Here is a 21,882-nt window from a genome sequence, read left to right as displayed (position 1 = left end):
TACTCCCAGTCAAGGTAATCTATAGTGTCCTCTATTTGAGGACTTCAAAGCACTTCCCAGACACTAAGGGCTTGATCCTGCAAAATGCTGAAGACTCCTCTGAACTGCTGAGCATTATCATCGCCCATTAAAATCGGGGTGAGTTGAGGGTGCTTAGCCCCTGGCAACCTTGCAAATCAAGCCCTAATTGAGTAGCCTCTCAATTGCCCTGTGAGTTAGGTAAGTTTTATCTTCCATCTTTCACAGGTGGGAAACTGCGGGAGAGTGAAGACAACTGACTGTCCAAAGTTACATAGCAAGTCATGGACAGTGCCTGCAATAAAGGCAAATCTCCTGTCTCCCAAGCCCTGTGCTCTAACCACTAGACTATGCTGCTTGTCTTCAGATAAGTATGAAATAGCCCTCCTTGTGTTGTATTAAATATGGTGAACAAGACCAAGCAGAAGAGCCTGCTCCATCAGATGGAGCAGATTGCAAAGAAAAGAAATCTTGGTGAGAGTTGTGGGGGCAAAGGACTTTTAAAAACTTTGTGAGAAGTCAAACTGGATGTGAGAGGGACAGAAATTAAAGAGACAGACATACACATCATGCTTTTCTCCCTCCATTGTAGAGACAATACCTGTGGTAGCTACTGCATTTATGGGCTGGGAACGTCGTCCACTGATAAGTCCATAGAGTTCAATGTCATACTTAGTACCCTCCTTCAGCCCTGTTATATCTTGGGTGCGTTCATGGCCTGGAACAATTAGTTCCCGTGGGTCAGACTGCCTGTTGGTATCCCTGATTTTAAGAACAAAGCTGTCGAAGACCCCATCATCTGCAGTCCAGGACAGACGGAAGCCACCTGGAGTAGCATCTGAAACCAGAAGGTTGTCAACCTCGGGTTCTGCTTCTAAAAAAAGGAGAAGATAGCAGTAGGAAGATGAAATTAGATTTCCCCTCCCCTACCAGTTCATATGACCTGCTCTAGGTCAGATCAGAGCACGCTGCAAATATCCAGCCACAGTTCAAAGAAACTGGAATAATCTGATAGCTATAAAAAAAGAAAAAAAAACTTTGGATATTCAGGAGTTATACAAGTACTGTACAAGATATATTTGAGTGTGAGTGTAGAAGTGCCCAACTTTTACAATACCCCAAAGCAGAACAAATATCTGGATACACACCATTTGCCCCTGTCATACAATATTAAAGATAATAGTAAAAGTGATGTTTATTTGTTCTCTGGCTTCCACTAGAGTTACCCATCCTTTGTGAGACCTTTATGACAAATAAAAACAAGGCATTGTTAATAATCTGCAGCTGTGCCTAGACCGTTGCTTGCTTCTCCCCCTTTGATAGGAGCACTGTAGAGGAGCCACTAAAAAGTTCCTTCATTCCTAACAATTATTGCATGTGGTTCTGGACTTCTTGATACTTCTGATCTAGACTACAGTGCCCACTTTTCCTTTGGAATCAATGCTGAAGCAGCAATGGGAAATCAAGAAAATTTATATCCGCAATGCTGCACACTTAAGTCCAAAGAGGTTTATCTAAAATATCTAGTGGAGGAATCCACCTAAGAGGATTCCAGCAGCTAACTAAGATGGTTTCTCACTATTATTGTGGTTATCTGCCCCACAGGGTACTCTAGACATCATTAGCTGTAGCAATGCTACCAGAATAGTAACTGTGTAACAGTATCTCCAATGCGGTTGTAGTTGTCACAATAAAAGGTCCATATTTATTTTCTCACCAACGTTCAGCCATATAACTCGGGCTGTGCTGGTGCATGGAATGAGCAAATCCTGTTGCTGAGACTCGGTGAAAAGAACCAGTCAGCTAGCAATAACTGTTCAATAAGGCCAAAAGGCAGCTGGAAAAACTCAGCTATGATGAGAATGAGAACACGGGCAATGCTTTGTTAAGAGATGCCCAGCTCTATTGGTTGTAATGATCCTCTTGTTTATTTTCTGTGTGAGATTGGCATGGAGAATGAAGGGGAGGAGTCCATGGGCAGGAAGCCCAGTATGACTCTCCTGAATGGTCCTGACGGATAGACAATTGAAGAATACCGAGGTACCTGATGGCTTATAACATGGTGAACTCCTGCATCTGGTCTCCTTTCTCCAGCTAAGGGTTCTTGCATGGAGCAATTTACCCCTCCACCCTGTTCCACTCTTCTCCACTCGACCCCACAGAGACAGAACATAAAGAATACCAAGAAACGTAGAAATGGGATCACATTAGTGAACCTCTCAATCATGATGAGGTATGCGTAGCCATGATGAAAAAGTATATGCAAAAGCCATGGTTTGTTTTGCAAATGGATTGCACACAACATCTTCCAGGTGAGAAGAGAAGCATGAAAAAGAGGATGGAAAAGAACAATTTGCCCACGATAATATACCTGTAACAGCCACAGTGCTTAGGGGCTTTGTTTGGTGCCCCTTGGCAAAACCATAAAGCATAACCTCATAGCCAATGCCAGTAATAAGGCCTTTAAGCTCCAGTTGCCGCTGGGCTCCTGTAAGGAGGAACTCCTGTGGGTCCAGCAGCTTGCCAGAATCCACCACGATTACTAGAAAGTTGTCAAAGGCATTCTCCGATGCCATCCAGGACACCGTGAACCCATAAGGATTAATATCAGAGACAGTTAGGTTTTCCAGTGGGGGCATGGACTCTAAAAGAAGGGAAGGTGCAAAAAAACAAAAAAGAAAAGAAGCAAAACAAAAACATTGCGAGTTAGACAATGTCACAGCTTCCAGCAAACATCAATCACAAGTTTCCCCCGAAAAACACAAGATTTAATGGAAATGCATGGCCACTACAACAAGGCTGGGATATTCAAAGGAGCCTAAAGATATTAGGTGTTCAATTCCCACTGCATGCCAATGGGATTTGGGTGCCTACTTCCTGTTAGGGTGACCAGACAGCAAGTGTAAAAAATCAGGACGGGGGTGGGGGTAATAGGAGCCTATATAAGAAAAAGACCCAAAAATCGGGACTGTCCCTATAAAATCGGGACATCTGGTCACCCTACTTCCTGTAGGTCCCTTTGAAAATCCCCAACCCGGATACTTAAACAAATGTCTTCAATTTCACATGCACACGGAATCAGTTGTGAATAATAGAGGTTTACGATGATTTGAATAACACATCTATTTCCATCCTCCCCTCTCCATCACCATTGCTTTAGGGACAAGCCTCAATTTTGACATATCTCGCAACTTCACACCAGTATCGCCTACTTTTCTTTCCAATGGTTGACCCAGCGGAACCAAGGCTTAAGCCAACATGGGTCGCTGCAAGCGTAAGATCTAAACAACTGAAGGATTGTTTCTTTGAGAGATTGTGCTAGCAACTGCTAATGACAGCAGGTAATGGCTGAAGAACAGACTGGCTAAAAATCTTAATAGCCAACCATTCCTCCCCTCTCTCCCCTTTAACTGATATGTTGACAACTTAAAGAGATTCCAATGCTTATTCTGGTAGTTTTCAGACCAAAATGGCACTAGTTAAAGTTCAGAGGCATAGGGCCATTGGTTCAAAAGAGGCACTAAAATAAGTGGTCAGGCTTTCAAAAGAGCCCAGCCTGTTGAACTCATCTGAATATCTGGTCCTAGGAGTCACAGTGGGAGTTACTGGGTCCTGAGCATTTTTGAGGGATCTAGCCCTGATGGTGGTGCTCAGCCCTTGGCAATTTGACCCTAAGCTTTTTTAAAAATCTGGCTTTGCTGTCTCATATGGCCCACTCATGGAATCTTGCAATCCTTCCTTAACATGTTCACTTGCTATAGTGGAAGTTTATCCCTAGTAAGAGTTGAGTGGATTTGGTCCTCGACTTCCCACCCACCCACCCCAAAATAACCCTGCCTGCATTTCAGTATGTGTGACTACAGAAAGAGCACTGAACGGTAGAGATGGGCCCAAACCAGAAGCGTGGATCTGAAACACGCAGCTCAGGCACCCGAGAAAGTTTCTGAGCTGAATTCTACAGCGTAGGCCATGTCTACGCTTGGAGGTCGGCATGTGATTTTCAGCTCGCCCAGACATACGGGTGCGATTTCGCATCGAGCAAGCACACTAAACAGCAGCAAGGGGCAGCCCAGGCTTTGCTCCGAGTACAAACATACCTGTAGCCCACAGCTAAGAACTAGAGGTGGCCAGCCCCTACTGCCGCTGGCCGTTCCCCAGGCTCTCGTGGGTACACTAGTATTTCTAGAGTGCTGATTCGAGGAGAGCGAGAGCAAGTACTTCTATGTTAACTGGGAACCACATCCCTTGCTCCAACTGTAGACATAGCCTTAGTCTGATCCAGGAGCTCGGATACGGACCTCCAACTTCCAAACTTTGGGAAAGTTTGGGTTTTGATCAGAATCGGAACTTCTAGGCTTGAGCCCATCCCTACTAAAAAGCCACATGGCTCTTCGAAAACGAGGCATGAACAGAGAAGTATTTCTTACTATTATCAAGGGAAGGACCAGAGAAACAACTTTGGGGCGGCCTGTGGCCTTCTTGTAGGAACTGAGACATTGTTTCCCTCGTTCTCCCATCCACAGTATTAAGCCACTTAATAATCTATAAATCCTCGAGCTTTGAGGGCTGCATAGTGATGTGCCAACGGCTTTGTTAGAATTTGATGCATGTGGAGGGCATGACGCGGGCAGACCAGGTGCCAGCTCTTGGCAAGGCTTTAGGCCTCAGCCGAACACTGACAAATTCAATGCTGGAAACCAGTCAGTTTTACCTGTGCATTAGTATGGTTTAGATGGGTATTGGAATTATAACAATGTGTTTAGACTTTGTGAAATGCTTGTAAGTTGCTGCCTGCACTAATCTCACTTACAATTTCTTTATCACATGCTATAAGTTAATATTTAAGTTTTTGCTGTGTAACTGTAAAAATGTTTGCTCTGAAACTGTGAACCCAGCCAGGAGGGTTCGTTTCCTGTCCATCAAGAAGGCCTATCAAAACTAAATGGGCCATTGTAGAACATCACAATACAAAGACTTTGCTAATTGCTCCCCGACACCCATGAGGCTACCTGCAAAAGGACTAGTTCCATTCTGGAAGAAGGAACTAAAAACAGCTGGCAAGAAAAATTTTCATCTCTTTTGCTGTTTGGACTCTCACAGGACAGAAAAGAGAAGCCGAGATCCCCAGGGTCAAACTGGGTTAGTCCTAAAAGACATTCAGAGCTGACAGATTACTACAACTGTGTCACCTTCTGAAACCATAGACTGGTTTGTGTGCATATGTTTGCCTGCTTTAACCTTGTAATAACTCTTTCATTTCTTTTCTTAGTTAATAAATCCTTAGATAGTTTACTATTGGATTGGCTACAAGCGTTGTCTTTGGTGTCAGATCTAAGGTACAAATTGACCTAGGATAAGTGACTGGTCCTTTGGGAATGGGAGTAACCTGAATATTTTGTGATCTAAGTGTATTGCAACCAACTATCACTAAGTCCAGCTTGCCTGGGTGGCAAAGTAGACTGGAATGACCAAGGGGACTGTGTGTGACTCCAGGGTAGGACTGTTATAGTCCTTTAGGAATTCATACTTTTACTGGGTCGGTGAAATCTAAGCTTAGAACATACAAGCAGTTCGGGGTCTCTGCCCTGCTTCTTGACACTCTGGCACTTATAGTCATGATCCAGACAGCATGACAGAGCAGGGCTGCCCAGAGGGCGGAGGGGGGGGGGGCAATTGGGGCAATTTGCCCCAGGCCCCACAGGGGCCCCGCAAGCCCTGGCCCGGCGGCGGTCCAGGTCTTCGGCGGCATTTTGGCGCCATGGGGCCCTTCAGTTGCTCCGCGTCTTCGGCGGCATTTCAGTGGCGGGTCCTTCAGTGCTGCCGAAGACATGGAGCAACGGAAGGCCCCCCCGCCGCCAAAATGCCGCCAAAGACACGGACCGCCGCCGGGTGAGTACAAGCGCCGCAGCTCCCCTGCTTTGCCCCAGACCCCCTGAATCCTCTGGGCGGCCCTGTGACAGAGTGGTTTAAGGGATTTACAATCATCGCCTACTGAGCATCCCCAAGAAATACTGGATTCAACTCCTCGTGGGTTTGGTTTGCTGGAGCCTTGATAAATAAATAAAGGATCTGAAACACTGAAATTATTTCTCGAAACAGGTTTACCTGCACTACAAGCAGACAAGGATTCATTGGCTTCCAGGGAGCATAGCATGCTTATCTAGATCAGGGAAACTTGCCTTCAAATGTAGCAATGCCACATTTGCTATAGGGAAGCATCTGTACTTTGGAGCATCAAAGAACAGGACTGGAGAAGGCAAACACTGGTTCATTTGTAAGACTCTACCATCAGGGAGGGAGGTCACAGTCAGTGCAAACTGCATCCTTGGGGCTTCGGTGAAGTGGTTGTGGAGACTGCCTTATGTAAGGGAGACTAACTGAGCACAATGCCTCTGCTGAGGGTGTTACCTCTGTGTATTACTGGAGTGAGGAGGAAAAGGACAGATAATGAGACATGAGCTTCTGGATGCATGCACATGCAGGGTGGCTGTTTGGTCGAGGCAAACGATACAAAGAATGGAGAGAAGCTGTAGTGACAGCCTCGGTTCTTGTGATATGATGTGCAAGGAATGCTTAGTCTTCAAGGAGTATAAATGGACGGGAGGCAGCACTATAATACATGCATGGCTGCTGGGTTATTATATTAGATCTGATCTCGGTAAAGAGTGAAATAGCAACAAGAATTGGGCTGAATCTTGACATCCTCTCTTACTGCCACATGTAGAGGTTCGGATAGCTCAGAGCATTGGCCTGCTAAACCCAGGGTTGTGAGTTCAAACCTTGAGGGGGCCATTTAGGAAACTGGGGTGTAAAAAAAAAAAAAATCTGTCTGGGGATTGGTCCTGCTTTGAGCAGGGGGTTGGACTAGATGACCTCCTGAGGTCCCTTCCAACCCTGATATTCTCTGATTCTTAAATAGGCACGAGGGTGCCTGAAGTCCTGGCCCTTTCAATCACCCTGTGTCATGCAGAAAGGAGATGCCCATCTCACAGATGATTAGTGTTATTCAGTGGAACTGACCATGGAGGACAGGCAGAATTTTAAAGGCCTGGACTGCTCTAAATATCCAAGAGTTGAAAAGAGGCCTAGAAGGCATTCAGGTTAGATAAATGGGCCCGTGAAGTTAACCTTATTTTTTGAAAGCTCAGAGGGGAAGGTTAATTGCAGCTGAAGTTAGGAATAAAGATTTGGATGGGTTCTTAATTCACCTGAACCTGTTCTCCCCTCCCTCGCCCTAAAACTGGACGATCTCTTTAAGTGTCAACATTACTCAGTTTCACAGGGAAACAGCCAACACCGTTCTCTCCTTTCCTCCACATTAATCAATGTTTGGTGGTGGTTGTTCTTTTTTACACAAAAAACACACACACACAAAGCAGCAGCCTTTAAACGGGTACCTGTCACGACAAAAGCAGTGAGGGGCTCTGTGTGGACCCCTGCATTGGTGGTGCCCTGAATGTTAATATCATAGCCAGTGCAATCTGCCAGGCCTGAGATGCGAGCGCTGCGGGCCCTTCCTGACACCGTAAGCTCCTGCGGCGCGTGGGTTGCATAGGAATCTCTAACATTTATAACAAACTTTGCAAAAGGCCCATCTCTCGCGGTCCATGAGAGGTTGAAGCTGTCGGGGGTAACGTTTGTGAGTGTGAGCGTGCCCAGCTGTGGCTTGGCCTCTGAAGGAAAAGGAACACAGGGGAAGAGAAAGCATTACTTAGAGCAGGGCGGTGCTTAGTAGCAGAAGAGAGTTATGGCTATTGAAGGGTGTAGAGAAACACAGCCAGCCTTTACCATCTGCTGAGCAATGGGTGAAGAAACAAGGAGCTGGGCATTACAAATAGCCATTGAAAAGGGCTTTTAATTTAACCTCTTGCAGGTGTTTATTTGTTTTAATTTTTTTTTCTTGCTCTTTTTTGTTTACTGTTAAATATATTCAGTGGTCTGGTCTAAACTTGGGCCTGATTTGCAGAAGTGCTAAGCGCACACAACTCCCCGTGAAATCCAAAGGAACTGCAGATGCTTAGAACTTCTGAAAATTAGGCGCTCGATGACTGCACAAATCTGAACCGTGATTACTTTTGCAGAAGGCCAACTCTCTAAATTATGGGACACTTCATGTTAAAGTGCTTTACCAAGCAGGTCAGGATCATTATCCTCACTGTCCAGATGGGGAAACTGAGGCACAAGTGAGTGAAGAGATTTGTCCAAGCTCATACAGCAGGCCAGTGGCAGCACCCCATTCACTAGGTCCCACTGTGGACCACTGAATGGAGGACACAAGATCACTGCAACCCCCTTTTTCAGGCCTTTATAATTCTTCTTAGGGAAAAATATTCCCTTTTGGCATAAATTTCATTCTCATCCTCAAAGGAATAACTTGGGAAATTGGAGTCAAATCCATCCAGCTTTCACATAATTCAACCAGGAGGAATCTATTGAAACCCCATTTGTTAAAATGTTTTGGGGACATGAAAGTGTTGGTTAAATGGAGTCAGTGATATTCGGGGGGGGGGGGTTATTGGGTAAATGACTCACCCTGGAGGACGTAATCATGACAACAACAGAACGATTAAAGAACAGAGAGCGACCAATAATTAATTGACATATGAACTGATGTAAGTTACCGCAATTTACCCACCCAAGACTTAGGTTAAATGGGCCAGGAGAGTTTGTTCCCCATCCACTCTGCTGCCTTGGTCTAGTCCAGGAGCAGGGACAGCTCAGTGACCCCAATTAAGGATGCATGCTGGGACTGTCATGCCGAGCCAGCATGGTTGGTAATGAAGTTGTCATGGCGAGAGCTCGATGCCTGGGGAGATGGCGGAGATCAGAAAGTATTCAAGATGCAAACATACGTAAGGGAGAATGTGGTGAAACCAGGCACGGGGCACTCAGTCCTGCATGCAGGTTGAAGAGAACAATCTTTTCCACACCGAACCCGAAACGGGCACATTCCTTCACATGCCATTCGCACCCAGCTCAGGCAGGCCCGTGTCATGGCATCCCGATTTCAAAGGTTACTACATGCAGCACAAGTTGAAAATCCCTCCAGGCAAGGCTTAGTGAGCTCCCAACATCCGGTAGTCACCATCAGCGTTGGAAAGGCTCTGGCATCCCCTGGAAGGCACTGTGGTGCCCATTCCCCTACAAGACTCACTGGCACCCGTGCAAGTGATAGTGTACGGGGCCGAACATCAAGAAGGGATGGACTTCCTTTTCAATCCCAGCTCACTGCTGGGGGGATGGGGAAAGATGCCAGGCAGAAAAAAAACTCTTGGTACCAGCACTAAATAACTGGACCACTCCATGCAGTTCCTGTTGGTCATTTAACATGCTACCCAAAGCACCAGGAAAAGATACAAATGCCATGAGAGACATTTGACCTTTACAAACAAAGAACCAAAATGGCATGCAGTTGCCTTTCTGGTCTGACAAGGACATAGCGCCCATTCCCGTGATAAGAAAGATCACAGGCAAATGAAGAGAGAGGGTGTGGAATGAACACAAAGAGTATTCCAAGTCAAATGCAAGGATGTTCCAGAGAGAATCATCTGGAGCAATTCAGTTATATATACAGAGAGCTTGCAGATAAGTGTATATATAAATAAACCAATCAAAGGTTTACCATTGTGCTTCCTTAATTCTGGGGACACTTTTCAGCCATTTCCAAGGTCCCAGATCCGCTACTTTCAAAGCAGTCTTGGATTCAGCTTATTCCAACCTGTCCCCCTAGTGACCCTTTCTTTAATTTACTAACGAGGGCCATCTAGATGAGGAAAAGTGATGTCACTTTGGAGCCACGTTCTAGAGCAGTTTGGTGGACAGGAAAAGAAAGAATAGAAAAAGTAAATCTGGAAGGTGAAATACCTGTGGTAACCAGTGCTGTCAAAGTCTGAGCACCTTGGTCATCAACTAGACCATGCAGTTGGACAGTGTAATTAGTGGCGGCTCTGAGGTTGGTGATTACAAAACTCCGTGAGGCCCCTGGCACTGTGTGCACCAGAGAATCCAAAGGCAAGTCAGAGTTTATAACTTCTAAAACAAAGCGATCAAAGGCGGCATCCTGAGCTTCCCATGTGAGGGACACACGGTCTGAGGTAGCGTTTGAGACAGTGAGTTTGCTAAGGAGAGGTTCGTCTACTAGAGGAAGAAAAACAAATGGAAATGTGTCGGAATTATTAGAACCAAAAATCAAATCAAATCAAATCAATGTCAGAGGAGTCAGAGATGGAAAAGACCGATTTAATCACATTTTCTGCACCATGACACCTATCATCTTAGCCAAAATCTCACCAGGATCCCCCTCCCATTTAGTAGTATGAGCAGTATGGGCAGTATGATTTTGACCCACTGACACCTGTTTGTGATCCTCCTGGGGGGGTCGTGATCCCCAGGCTGAGAAACCCTAATTCATCCCTCTGCCAGGATCCCACTCCCCGCTTACAAATGTATCTGCTATTGACTTGATCACAGATGCTTCATATTATGTTGAACTGCGACTGGCATCCCAAAGTTCCATAGAACTGTCTGTCAACCACGTCAGCAGCAGCATCACATTGTTACAATTCCTCCAACGTATACAGATTTTAAGATAAAGCAAGGTCTATTCCTGGCAATCTGTGAGGAGATAGAACCTGCATTACTTGTATAATTGGTCACAAGGTTAATGTAGGCACCTTGTTTTGAGAGAACTTTGTGCAGGGAACCATTTGCAGAGGTCATATGAATGGAGTCAACATGGGTAATAAAAGATCGCTGCATGTGATACAGTACCCCCCCTTGAGTAATCCATCTACTTTTGTACAACGATAGGATTCCTTCTTTCCTTTGAACGACTGTGCTACAGAGAGATCCAGATGTGAAACTTCAGGCTAAGAGCAAAATCCATACCTGTGCAGCCAGCCAGCCCAGGGCCGTGAACCACTTCAGTCCCATGTAAAACCTACTCTGAGGTTTTAAATGGGATTACAGTCGTGCATAGGCCTTATATAATTCCTCTGCCATGGAGTCAATTTCACCCAAATCCCTTTCAAAAAGTAGAAACACCTTTGCCTACACATCTGCCTATTCAAGAGAAATAACCCCCCTAAATGCAACATAACAGATACGAACACATGTTGCAATGCTGAGGTGTGCCTAGAAAAGTGTTGGCTCCACGCTCAGCCCCTGAGCAAACTTGTGGAGGTTCTCCTCTGTACCAGAAGTGGCCCCTGCTCAGATGAAGCCGAGAGGAAAGAAAGCTGATTATTTCTGTTGTGAATAAGAACACCGCTCATCGCCGTGGTTACCTTTCCCTGCACTGGACGGGCGGGTTAAACATAATTTTACAGGTTAAAATAATGCCTGCAGCTCTTCATCAGAAGGCGTTGTAGGGTGAGGTAGAGGATTTGGTGCCGGGTGGTTGGCTGGGGAAGGTAAGGGTGTGGGAAAGGTCAGGTCCTGTAAAGAAGAGTTAGGAGAAAGCCGAGTTAGTATGTGAGGTAGGTTTATATACCTGTAGTAGCTGCAGCACTTATTGTCTTTGTGCGGAAATCACCCGTGCTCCCAGAGAGGTAGACAATAAAATCAGTTTTGGGGGAAAGCCCTGAGATATGAGCAGTCCTTAAGTTGCCTGAAATGTTGTACTCCATGGGCTCCAGTAACCTGCTAGAATCAATAATTTCAATGGTAAAGGTCTTGAAGGCCTCATCCGGGGCTGTCCAGGAAAGGTGGAAGCTTTCGGGGGTAATGCTGGAAACCATTAGTTCACCAACTTCGGGTTCTGCTGCTAAAGAGGAAAACAAAACGAGTGAGAATTAGATGCCCCCTCTAAAGCCTTATGTTCAGCAATGCTGTGCTTGCATCTACAGCTGCCAGAGATCTACGTTGAAAAGGGGAATGGAGGGTTGGAACAACAGGTTGCTGCAAGCGGACGTGAGCGAAGGGGAAGAAAGTCAAAAAGAGAAAGCGTCTAACAATGCCGCATAGATGAAATCTGTAAGACTGCAGTGGTCGTCCATGCTTCTGAGCGCAGCCAAGCATCTTTCAGTAGGTCTTCACTGCAGCTGGGACCTGCTCCTCAGTGCAGGTAGACAGACCCACACTAGCTGTACTCAAGCTAATCTGCTAAAAATAGCAGTGTAGCTGGGGTAGCATCGGCAGCAGCTCAGGCGAGTCACCTGAATACCAACCCACATGGACCCTCGGGTACCTACTTGGATGGCTAGCCCAAGCCTCCCCCTATGCTCCCCGCTGCTACTCTGCCATTTTTAGTGTGCTAGCTCACGCCGAGCTAAGGCATGTCTGTTTACTAAGACTGGGAAACACATTCCCAGCTGCAGTGTAGACGTACCCTTCGAGGTCTGAGCATGAAAGCAGATGCGTAAGAACACACCGAGGGCCCTAAAGACTTGGAGAATACATGTCACTGTTTTAAGAGAAGCTGAAACTAGAGCCGTGGCTTGGGCAAGGAGAAAGGGTCGAGTTTCATTTGAGCTTTTCCTCTCTCCCTTCCTGTTTAAAACACACGAAAGTTGGCATCTAGTCCTGGAGCTTGAGCCAAAGTACAAAGCCGTGGTAGCTCCCTGGGGCTTCCTTCCCTTCTGCACTCATCCCTGACAGGCCCCCAAAAGGCGCAGAACATTCTGACAATGGAAAATCCCCCAGAAAGAAGTCTTGAAAAGCCAGGTGGTGAGTGTGACTGGAATAGAAGGGAAAACCCCAGTAAGGTGTCCTCTGCTGTTTCCATTAACTAAGAGAGACAGAGCAATGCATAAGCCATACTTCGGCAGGACGCTGTGGATATGTCTACATCAGGGGTCGGCAATCTTTCAGAAGTGGTGTGCCGAGTCTTCATTTATTCACTCCGATTTAAGGTTTCACGTGCCAGTAATACATTTTAACGGTTTTAGAAGGTCTCTTTCTATAAGTCTATAATATAGAACTAAACTATTGTTGTATGTAAAGTAAATAAGGTTTTTAAAATGTTTAAGAAGCTTCATTTAAAATTAAATTAAAATGCAGAGTCCCCCGGACCAGTGGCCAGGATCCGGGCAGTGTGAGCGCCACTGAAAATCAGCTCGCATGCTGCCTTCAGCACATGTGCCATAGGTTGCCTACCCCTGATTTAGAGTTTTGTAGATCATTAAAACAATGTTATTTTTTATTTATGAGTGATAGGCCTGAACCCAAACCATGGAATATCTTTGAGCTTTGAGGGATGCAAGATCTGGAGAGGAATGTGGGGACTAGTGCCCATCTCTGCTTTTCACCAACCCAGATATCATATTTACATCACTGAAAGGTGAATGCAGATCCGTGAAAGGTGCACAGATGAGTCATAAAAATTACTTTCATTATTATTGATAATTTTAGGCAATTTTTGGTGGTTTAAAGCCTGAGTCTCCTCTCACCTACACCAGCTTTACACCGGTGTAATTCTGTTGACTTTAGTGAAGTTACTCCTGATTTACACATTGGGAGAGCAGTAACAGAGTCATACTGGTTAACAGCCCAATACATGAGATCGCCCCATAGCAGTAATTCCATATTGGTTTTTGTGCATTGTTTTGGAAATAACTTTTGGAATCCAAAAAACACAAGTGCTTAATGCCTTGAGTATCTGGGCTATAAAGTCAAGTTTTCACAGCTTTCACAAGGCAATGTCTGTTCTTTCTGATCATGTGCAATGGACATTTGGGTCTTGCAACCAGAGAAGTGAGTAAAATAAGCAAACAAAAGGACACATGGGAGCTCCTGAAAGCAAATGACAGCATAGTGGCCCTGAGACTCTCACTAGAAAATCTGATCATCGTGAGACATTTCCAAGCATGATATGTTCAGCCAAGCTTTGATAAGCCTCTAGGATTAAGGGTGCTCATGCAAAAGAGTGCAGACATTCAAGCTCTCACTGGACTCTGTAATAGCTCTGGCCTATATGCCTCTCTGCAAAGAAGGAAGGAGCATGGAAAGTGATGAATGAATTAGAAAGGGTACCTGTTGTGGTGTTAACAGAAAGGGGTTTGGTCCTGTAGCCCTGAATCACACCATAAAGGGTGACAGTGTAGGGCATGTTAGCCTTGAGGCCAGTAACAGTCACAAAGCGCAGGCTGCCTGGGACTGTGAGATTCCAAGTTTCTTCTGGATTGTTTGGCTCCTGCACCTGGATGACAAAAGTCTCATAGGCCCCTTCTGCTGCTGTCCAGTTGAGTTGGAAACCATCCCATCTAACCTTCGATACTGTTAACTTTCCGAGCTCAGGTTCCTCCTCTGAATAAGGACAGAGAGTCAATTAGTTACTCAAATTACAGATTAAAGTAACCAATAATTGGGGTGCTACCTGATGACTTTCCCTGCTAATGAATTTCAGTTATAATTAGTGAACCTATACGCACTATAACACACACTTATAGATTTATGTCTGTCCTTGGTAACTCAGTGGAAAGCTTCCTTCAGAAACTTGGCAATGCAGAGCCGTACAACAAGGCGAGAGCAACAATAATAAATAATCATCATTTTAATACTATAATATTTCATGTAGGAGGCAGCTTTGGCGCTTAGAGCATTTTACAAACATTAATTAAGGCTCCTTATGAGGCAAGTCAGTATTTCTATAACCATTTTACAGCGGTCATTAATAATTCAATGCTCGCCACTCTAACGTGATTGTGATCCCGCAGTATTTCCCGTTCCAAGGTTAGACAGATACAGAAGTTCATGTAAGTACCGAGGGCTGTGAATTTTATGTTTTTAATGGTGTCCACTTGAAGAAAGGTTGGTTTTGTTTGTTTGTTTGTGTTTTAAAAAAATCAATTCCTGATTCAAAATGACAAAGAATGAATAGTGGTTTCTCCGCCTGTACCTGCCCATCTTTAGAGATTTGCCCTAATTGTGGGCCTAATTGTGGTTAACACAAGTTTAATGAGGGCAGATAACAATAACTTCTTTAAAACGACAAGCTTATTACTTCAAAATAAGAATCTCAGGGACATGCTATAGAAAGCCTTCCTGTGGTGAGGGAAGACAACTGACAGACATTAAGCTTTTCAAAGTCACGCTGGAAAATAGCATCTTCTTATCAGTTGGTTATGCATGGGGAATCTCCTCTTTTAATCTGTGGCTAACTTTCGGACTGGGCCCATTCCATAGCTCTTTTCTCTTTTCTTTGCATGGCTGAAATCAAGGTAAGACAGCCGTAATAATGATGACAGGGCCTGATTGTGCACCCCTTTACACACGTTACTGAGCACTTACTCGTGAGAGATGTTCCACCAGGACCTGGTTTTCAGTTATACTCAAGGTTCCTTTAAGCCACATTGGTGGAAGGTGCTTTAAAGGTGTGCACCCATTTTAAGGCAGGGTGGTGTAAAGGGACGTTAGTCTAAATGAGAAGCAGGCCCAATGAGATTACTTGTGTAGTTGCTCATCATGTAAAGTAAGGGTTGCACATAGTGTGTGTGTGCTTGCGTGTATTGCATGCCCTAATGGATACACCATGGGCTCAATTTTCAGAAATGCCTAGCCATTGGGAGCACCCATTGACTTAACCGGATTTATGAATACTCAGGCCCTATATCTCTGTATAGGAAAGTGGTATCACTCAGGTCCACTGAAGCACCAACCAGCTGCCTCCCATCCCCCTGTGACCCTGGAGAGATGACAATGTACAGAGTCACTTTTCACATCAATGCTGCTCAAGAACTTTGCATGAGCTGTTTGAATGAAAATAGGGATCAGACACGCATTATGATATAATGCAAATCCTGGCTAGGTAGCACTGTTCAGCTGGAAAGGGAGAATGCAGGCTGGAAAAGAAATCAGTGATCATTTGATGGCAGTAGAGTTAAATAAGACATTCCTTTAAAATCAAAATACACCCCCTCCCCCCCAAAAAAGAAATCAAGTCACAGCAAAGTCTTTCAAGGAAAAACATTATCTATTTTGCAAATGCCATAACAACTTAAAAGCCATTCAGATTTCCCTGAACATAACGTTCAATTTCCATTCTCTTCCAAGACGCAGGCTCACAAAAACACTTTTCCTTTCCGTTTCCTGTTCAGGGACATGCATGTCTGATCTGGAAATGCATCCAGCTCCCATCATGCTCTCCTGTTCTCAAACACAAATCATGCAATGCACCAATTCTGGTTGCTGGGGCACTCAGCCAGCCTCACCCATAAAGCCTGGACCATACATGACAACGGAGACGATGATGACACAGGAAGTGAGAGGAAGAGATGATGTTACTTACGTTAAAAAAAAAAAGATGTAACACATCATAGAAAAAGATGAGACTGTTCTAACCATTCCTGGGGTAGCCATGGCTTGGGTAAATCCTTTGTCTCACACAGACAGTGATTTTGGTACTGGTATGTGGACTGGGAGTATTGCTAGTCTATTGTCTGTTTCTCCAACTGTACATTTGTATCTTGGTACTTGATCATTAGCGAATTGCACTCAGTTTAGACGATTGTTTCCTTTTACTGTTGTATTGTTCAGGGAGAAATGAATGTGCTAAAGGAAAATAAGAGGCTGTTTAAAAACTTTGAAAACCCACTCACAATGTGTTACGATCTTTTTTTCCCCTTCAGACATCATCACTTCCATGGAAACACTGCCAGATACTACCTCCTTGCAATCTTCCTTTTGTTTGGATCCAAATCCAAACAAAACCCAGTCGCATATCCTGCTATTTCCATGTGTCTTGTAAATAGCTGATGCATCCAATCCCCTCTTTGCATGCAATTTGTAAAGGGAGAATCAATGCTATGTCCCTTCAAAAGCTGGATGGGGAACTGTCCATGCCACATAACTCAATGCCCTCATTCCAAAGCAAGACGGGTTTTGTCCCATGCAGAAAATAATTTCACAAAGCCTGGCATTTCTGCAATGGCAGCGCAGTGCGAGATGAAACCCAGAATGTCAAAGCAGAAATGAGAACATATGGATAACAAAATCCATAGAAAATACCTGTGGCAGCTAGAACATCCAGTGACTGAGAGAGCTGACCTTGAGAGCTTCCATGGAGATTAATCAGATATTGTGTGCCAGCTGTGAGATTGGTAAATTCTGTTTCTCGTAGGTTTCCCGGCACAAAGATTTCCTGGGTCCTTTTTAAACTGGGCAGGCTTTTCAGAGTGATAAAGAACTGATCAAATAATGCATCTTGTGCTGCCCAGGACACTGTGAAACTAGTGAAAGTCCTGCCTGTTATTTTAAGATCATGAAGCTGGGCAGTGGTTTCCAGGATGGAAAAATCAGTGGGCACTGAAAGCAGAGCGTGAGAATCAGTGCTTGGGTTTGTTAAGTAACTTAGCTCAGTAGGTGCTGGGCTGGTAGGATTAAGTGTTGTTTCACTGTCTGATTCTCCAGATGCTGTGACTAGATGTGCTAAACAGAGGTAAATCACAAGTTAAGTTTTCCTTATTTAAAAAAAAGGCAAAGAAACCAAATGACGCCTAACATCTGAGAGAGGTTAGTTTCTGCAGTTTGCATTAAAAATCTCTAAAACAGAGAAAGCAGATGGGATAACTGATTGTTTGGAGACTGAATCCAGGTCGTAAGCAAAGGAGACATTCAAAGCATAATGTCAGTCTCATACCTGCCACACTCAATGGTAGCTCTAAAGCATCAATCACGATAGCTAGCAATTTAAGGACACTCGTTTTCAATAGAGATACTGGGCCAGATCCTCAACTAGTGTAAATCAGTGTAGCTTCATGGACTTCCATGGAACAATGCTGATTTACGCTGGCTAAGAATTTGTCCCTCGATCTCTTAAACATGCCTTCGATCCACACAATAGGACAGTTAACGCTGCTGATGGAAATCAGAAATGGAACGCATGCTAGGGCTGCAAACATATCGAATACAGACTGAGAATTCAGGTCTAGCAGTAGCATTGCAAAATGTCTTCCTGCCCTAAGAAAAACAAACTTGGAGCTGTTGTCTGTCTGTACACATGCCACATTCTTAAAAAAAAAAAGAGAGAGAGAATGTGAGCCTTCTTCCTTTAAAGAGTTCACGAGACAAAGAGATGAGCCAGCACGTGCTCTGTGCGCGGGGTGTCCATGCTACCCAAGAAATTAACATGCCTTAGACCACAGTCAGCCTTTGGGGTTTTGAGGGTTACACAGAGAAGAGAGAATGCCCATCTCAGTTGGAGGGCAACAGGCAGATAACTTTTCTGAGTCTTCAATTAGCCATGCAGCGTTATCTCTTCCTTAGTGGACTAGCCACATCATTCCCCACTGAAATAGCTGCCCTGCTTTCTTGTCTCAATGGCATTCAGTTAAAAGACAGCGAGCAGCCTTCCACCATCAGGCAGATCAGCATGGGTACGTAGCCTCGATTCAATAGCTGTCTCCAAACTGACAAGATACTAGCGTAGCACAAAAATGTTTGCAGAAGAGAAAGAACAATGTAAACATCTTGAAACAAAAGCAAATAAAAAAAAGGGATATCTAGAAAATACATTTCCAGCACAAATACTCATGTAAAGTACTTTTCTGCTGACCTTCAAGAAATCTGAAAGCCTATGGGAACAATTCACTTATACTGGTCACGGATCAGTGTAACTCTATTATTGACTTAGATAGAGTTCCACTCCAGTGTGAGACCAGAACCAGGCCCTATATACTGTATAACTGAAAGGCAGTAGCTTTATTATCATGATAGTACATTACCTACAATGACCACTACTACACTAATTCCCATTTTGCCAGTGAGGATACTGAGTTAGTCTATAATTATTAACTGGCTTTTTCAGAGTCATTATGTTAATGTGACACCCCGGGGGTGGGGCTTGAGGAAAGCATGCAACATCTAAATATTAACAGACTACGAGTCTGTAAACTGCATTACACAGTCTGCATTTTGCCAAGAGATGCCACCCATTCTTTTCTAAGTATATGTGGCAACAACAGAACCTGAGCAGTGTGTTAATTGAAGGCAAATGCTGCCTAAATGTTGACCACTCTACATGCGTGCTGCTAGCTAACATATATTGTAGAGTACATCCAACTACACCTCTACCCCGATATAACGCTGTCCTCAGGAGCCAAAAAATCTTACCGCGTTATAGGTGAAACCACATTATATCGAACTTGCTTTGATCCACCGGAGCACGCAGCCCCGCCCCCCCAGAGCGCTGCTTTACCGTGTTATATCCGAATTTGTGTTATATCGGGTCGCGTTATATTGGGGTAGAGGTGTATATAGACCGGCATTGCATACATACACAGAACAGCAGAATTAGGAGAAGAGCAAAATTATCACATAGATACAGGATCCATTATGCAAATTGAAATGGAGATCGTGGAGACATGCAGAAAAGAATGCACAGCATGGAAAGATGTGAGCGGAAAAGGCAGACTGATTTTATACATCCCCTTTGCACTTGCTGCAGAGCTAAACACATAACTGAGGGGAAATGGTGACAATTAGAGCTAGTTGACGATTTCTGAATTTCAGAAATTTGACAAAAATTTCACAATTCAGGAAAAAAAAGGGAAAAGGTTTCAGTGATATTGTCACAAAATTCTAGCCCTCCCCCTAGTGGTTTGAGCAGATTCAAAGTTGACCGAAGATTTTCAATTGCCAAAATATCAAATTTTGAAATTCCAAAATAAAAAGGGGAATTTTTTAAAAAAAGTCACAATTTTCTTCCTTTTTTTTTGACCAGCCCTAACGAAAATGACTCCATTTTAATTATTTATAGGCAAGGACTTAATTTTTCATGCAGTCTGTTACTAATAGAAAGAAGGATGGTGGAATATGTGAGAACTCCAGCGAGTAACTCACACGAAGGGGACACCCTTGCAACTAGTATTGAATTCTGGATCTTACTGTTACCAATAGGTTAAACATACTGGGTCAAATGCTGCTCTAAGTTTTGCCCATGGTGTCCACTGACTTCAGTTGGAGTTGCAGGGCATAAATAGACCCATGGCATGCAGGTAAAACTACACTGTCATATTATTTACAATCATTTTATTGTAAAACTAGCTAAGGATACTGTTTGGGGGTTTAACATCAAAACCCACAAAGGGGAAATGAATGGATAAGTAGGGAGAAAACCTAATTAGCTCCAAACTAACCCATAATAGAAAAATGTATGGCTTAGTGTACAGACATAGAACTGAGACAGAAATGCAAAATAGCTGGATACGTGGAAAACATCCAGGTAATGTAGCTAGTGATAGCTATCAATGCATAAGAGATTGTTAACAACTAGACGAATGGACAACAGAAAATGTAAGTAATAGTTTGATCATTGAATAACAAAGTGGATGGGTGGCAGAGACATGTGAAGGTAACAACATTTAGATAAATGGACAAAAGAGAAACAAACTAGAAGCCCTGGATGGATGGGTGAGAGCCAGACAGAATGTCACCTAGCAGAACGATGAATGAATAGCAGATGCAGAGGAATTCAAAGAGGACATTTGGATGGACAACAGATAAATTGCTATGAGAATTCCTTGTCAAAGTGAAATACTGTATCTATATTTATTATCCTGAGGGTAAAACTTTCAAACTGAGCTGTCCCTTTTATACATATAGCTTATCCTTTCCTATATGGATGTTCTTGGGTCTTCTAGGGGAATTCCATTTTAATTTCTCACTGGTACTTTCACTATGAAGAATGTTAATGCCCTGCCTGGATGTCAGATTTCTCTGGGTGCTTGGGACGGAGCTGGGAGTGTTCCTTTCTACTATTTCTTGTTTCTGTCTTTTGTCTTTTGCTTTATTTATTGGAAAGAGGGGGCCACAATCAATTCAGTGCCAGATCTCCCATCGACCCAAGTTGCTAGGGGGGGGAGGGATAGCTCAGTGGTTTGAGCATTGGCCTACTAAACCCAGGGTTGTGAGTTCAATCCTTGAGGGAGCCATTTAGGGATCTGGGGCAAAAATCTGTCTGGGGATTGGTCTTGCTTTGAGCAGGGGGTTGGACTAGATGACCTCCTGAGGTCCCTTCCAACCCTGATAGTCTATGATTATGCCTCAGGGCTTTCACCCTCCCAAGATAGGATTTCAGCATCAGGGTCAACCATGAAACCTCCATCCTATTTTGGGACCCCCATTTAAATATCCCTCTCTTCTGCCTCAGCTAGATGGTTAAGCTACCTTCATACCACTGCAGGAAGTAATTGGTGTCCAGGATCTGATTTAAGGTCTTGCTTGTGATGGATTAACAAACCACAATGACTACCATTAAAAATTCTGTATTGCCAGTATTCGCTGCATACTGATATCTGCAATACCCATTTATGCCTTTGCTTCAAACAGGAATCAGATGTGGTAACTGTGTAGCATCTGTTGGCAAATTACTTTTCAGTGGTAATCACTGTAGGTTCCTGTCAGGCTGACTCACCTATTCATTGTTGATAATGTTACTTTGAACGTGGGAAAACGGGGACACAACTTCAGACAAGCAGAAGCCATAAGAGAAAGAAGGACTGACAGAATATTGTCAAGGGTCCTCAGCAGACAGAAGGGTCCTCAGCAGATAGAATGAATCTTCTTTAGTCATTCAACAGAATAGGAAGCTACCTTCTCCAAGCCATGCTCCCATTCAGCTCTTGACCTGTAACTCACTTCCAGAGACAAGAGAGCGTCTCATCCAAGACATGCCAGTAGTCACTGAACAATCTGTGCACCGTTGCAGAGGAATGTTAAGAGGGCTCCCAGCTATTATGAAGTCCATTCATTTATTTCCACATGCCACTCATGCATAACGTATTACTGTCCCTCCTTCTCCAGCATCCACATTATGCTACTCAGGCATTGCTCCAGAACTGGAGCAGGGAGAAATCTGACTGCTCAGTTTCCTCAAAGCTGGGCTATGTGGGCTATGCCTCGATAAATATATTTGGAAAGATATGCTGG

General features: G+C 44.1%; 1 protein-coding gene across 9 annotated transcripts in view; it reads right to left on the bottom strand.

The window, feature by feature from the left end:
- TNC (tenascin C) overlaps positions 1–21,882 on the bottom strand; it is a 95,661-nt gene that overhangs the window by 20,758 nt on the left and 53,021 nt on the right. For 2 of the 9 annotated variants that reach the window (XM_054007133.1, XM_054007136.1), the window contains 7 exons: positions 16,963–17,382; positions 13,990–14,262; positions 11,510–11,782; positions 9,883–10,155; positions 7,416–7,691; positions 2,390–2,662; positions 620–892 (listed from right to left, as the gene is read on the bottom strand). The exons of 1 other annotated variant lie outside the window; for it this stretch is intronic. In XM_054007133.1, the coding sequence (XP_053863108.1) occupies positions 620–892; positions 2,390–2,662; positions 7,416–7,691; positions 9,883–10,155; positions 11,510–11,782; positions 13,990–14,262; positions 16,963–17,382 (2,061 nt within the window). The remainder of the gene's footprint in view (positions 1–619; positions 893–2,389; positions 2,663–7,415; positions 7,692–9,882; positions 10,156–11,509; positions 11,783–13,989; positions 14,263–16,962; positions 17,383–21,882) is intronic. 6 more of the 9 variants (XM_054007134.1, XM_054007135.1, XM_054007137.1 and 3 more) reach the window with 6 other exon arrangements.

This window comes from Malaclemys terrapin, chromosome 17, assembly GCF_027887155.1.
Source record: "Malaclemys terrapin pileata isolate rMalTer1 chromosome 17, rMalTer1.hap1, whole genome shotgun sequence".
Lineage (NCBI taxonomy): Eukaryota > Metazoa > Chordata > Testudines > Emydidae > Malaclemys > Malaclemys terrapin.
This window is presented reverse-complemented; position numbering and strand designations above follow the sequence as displayed.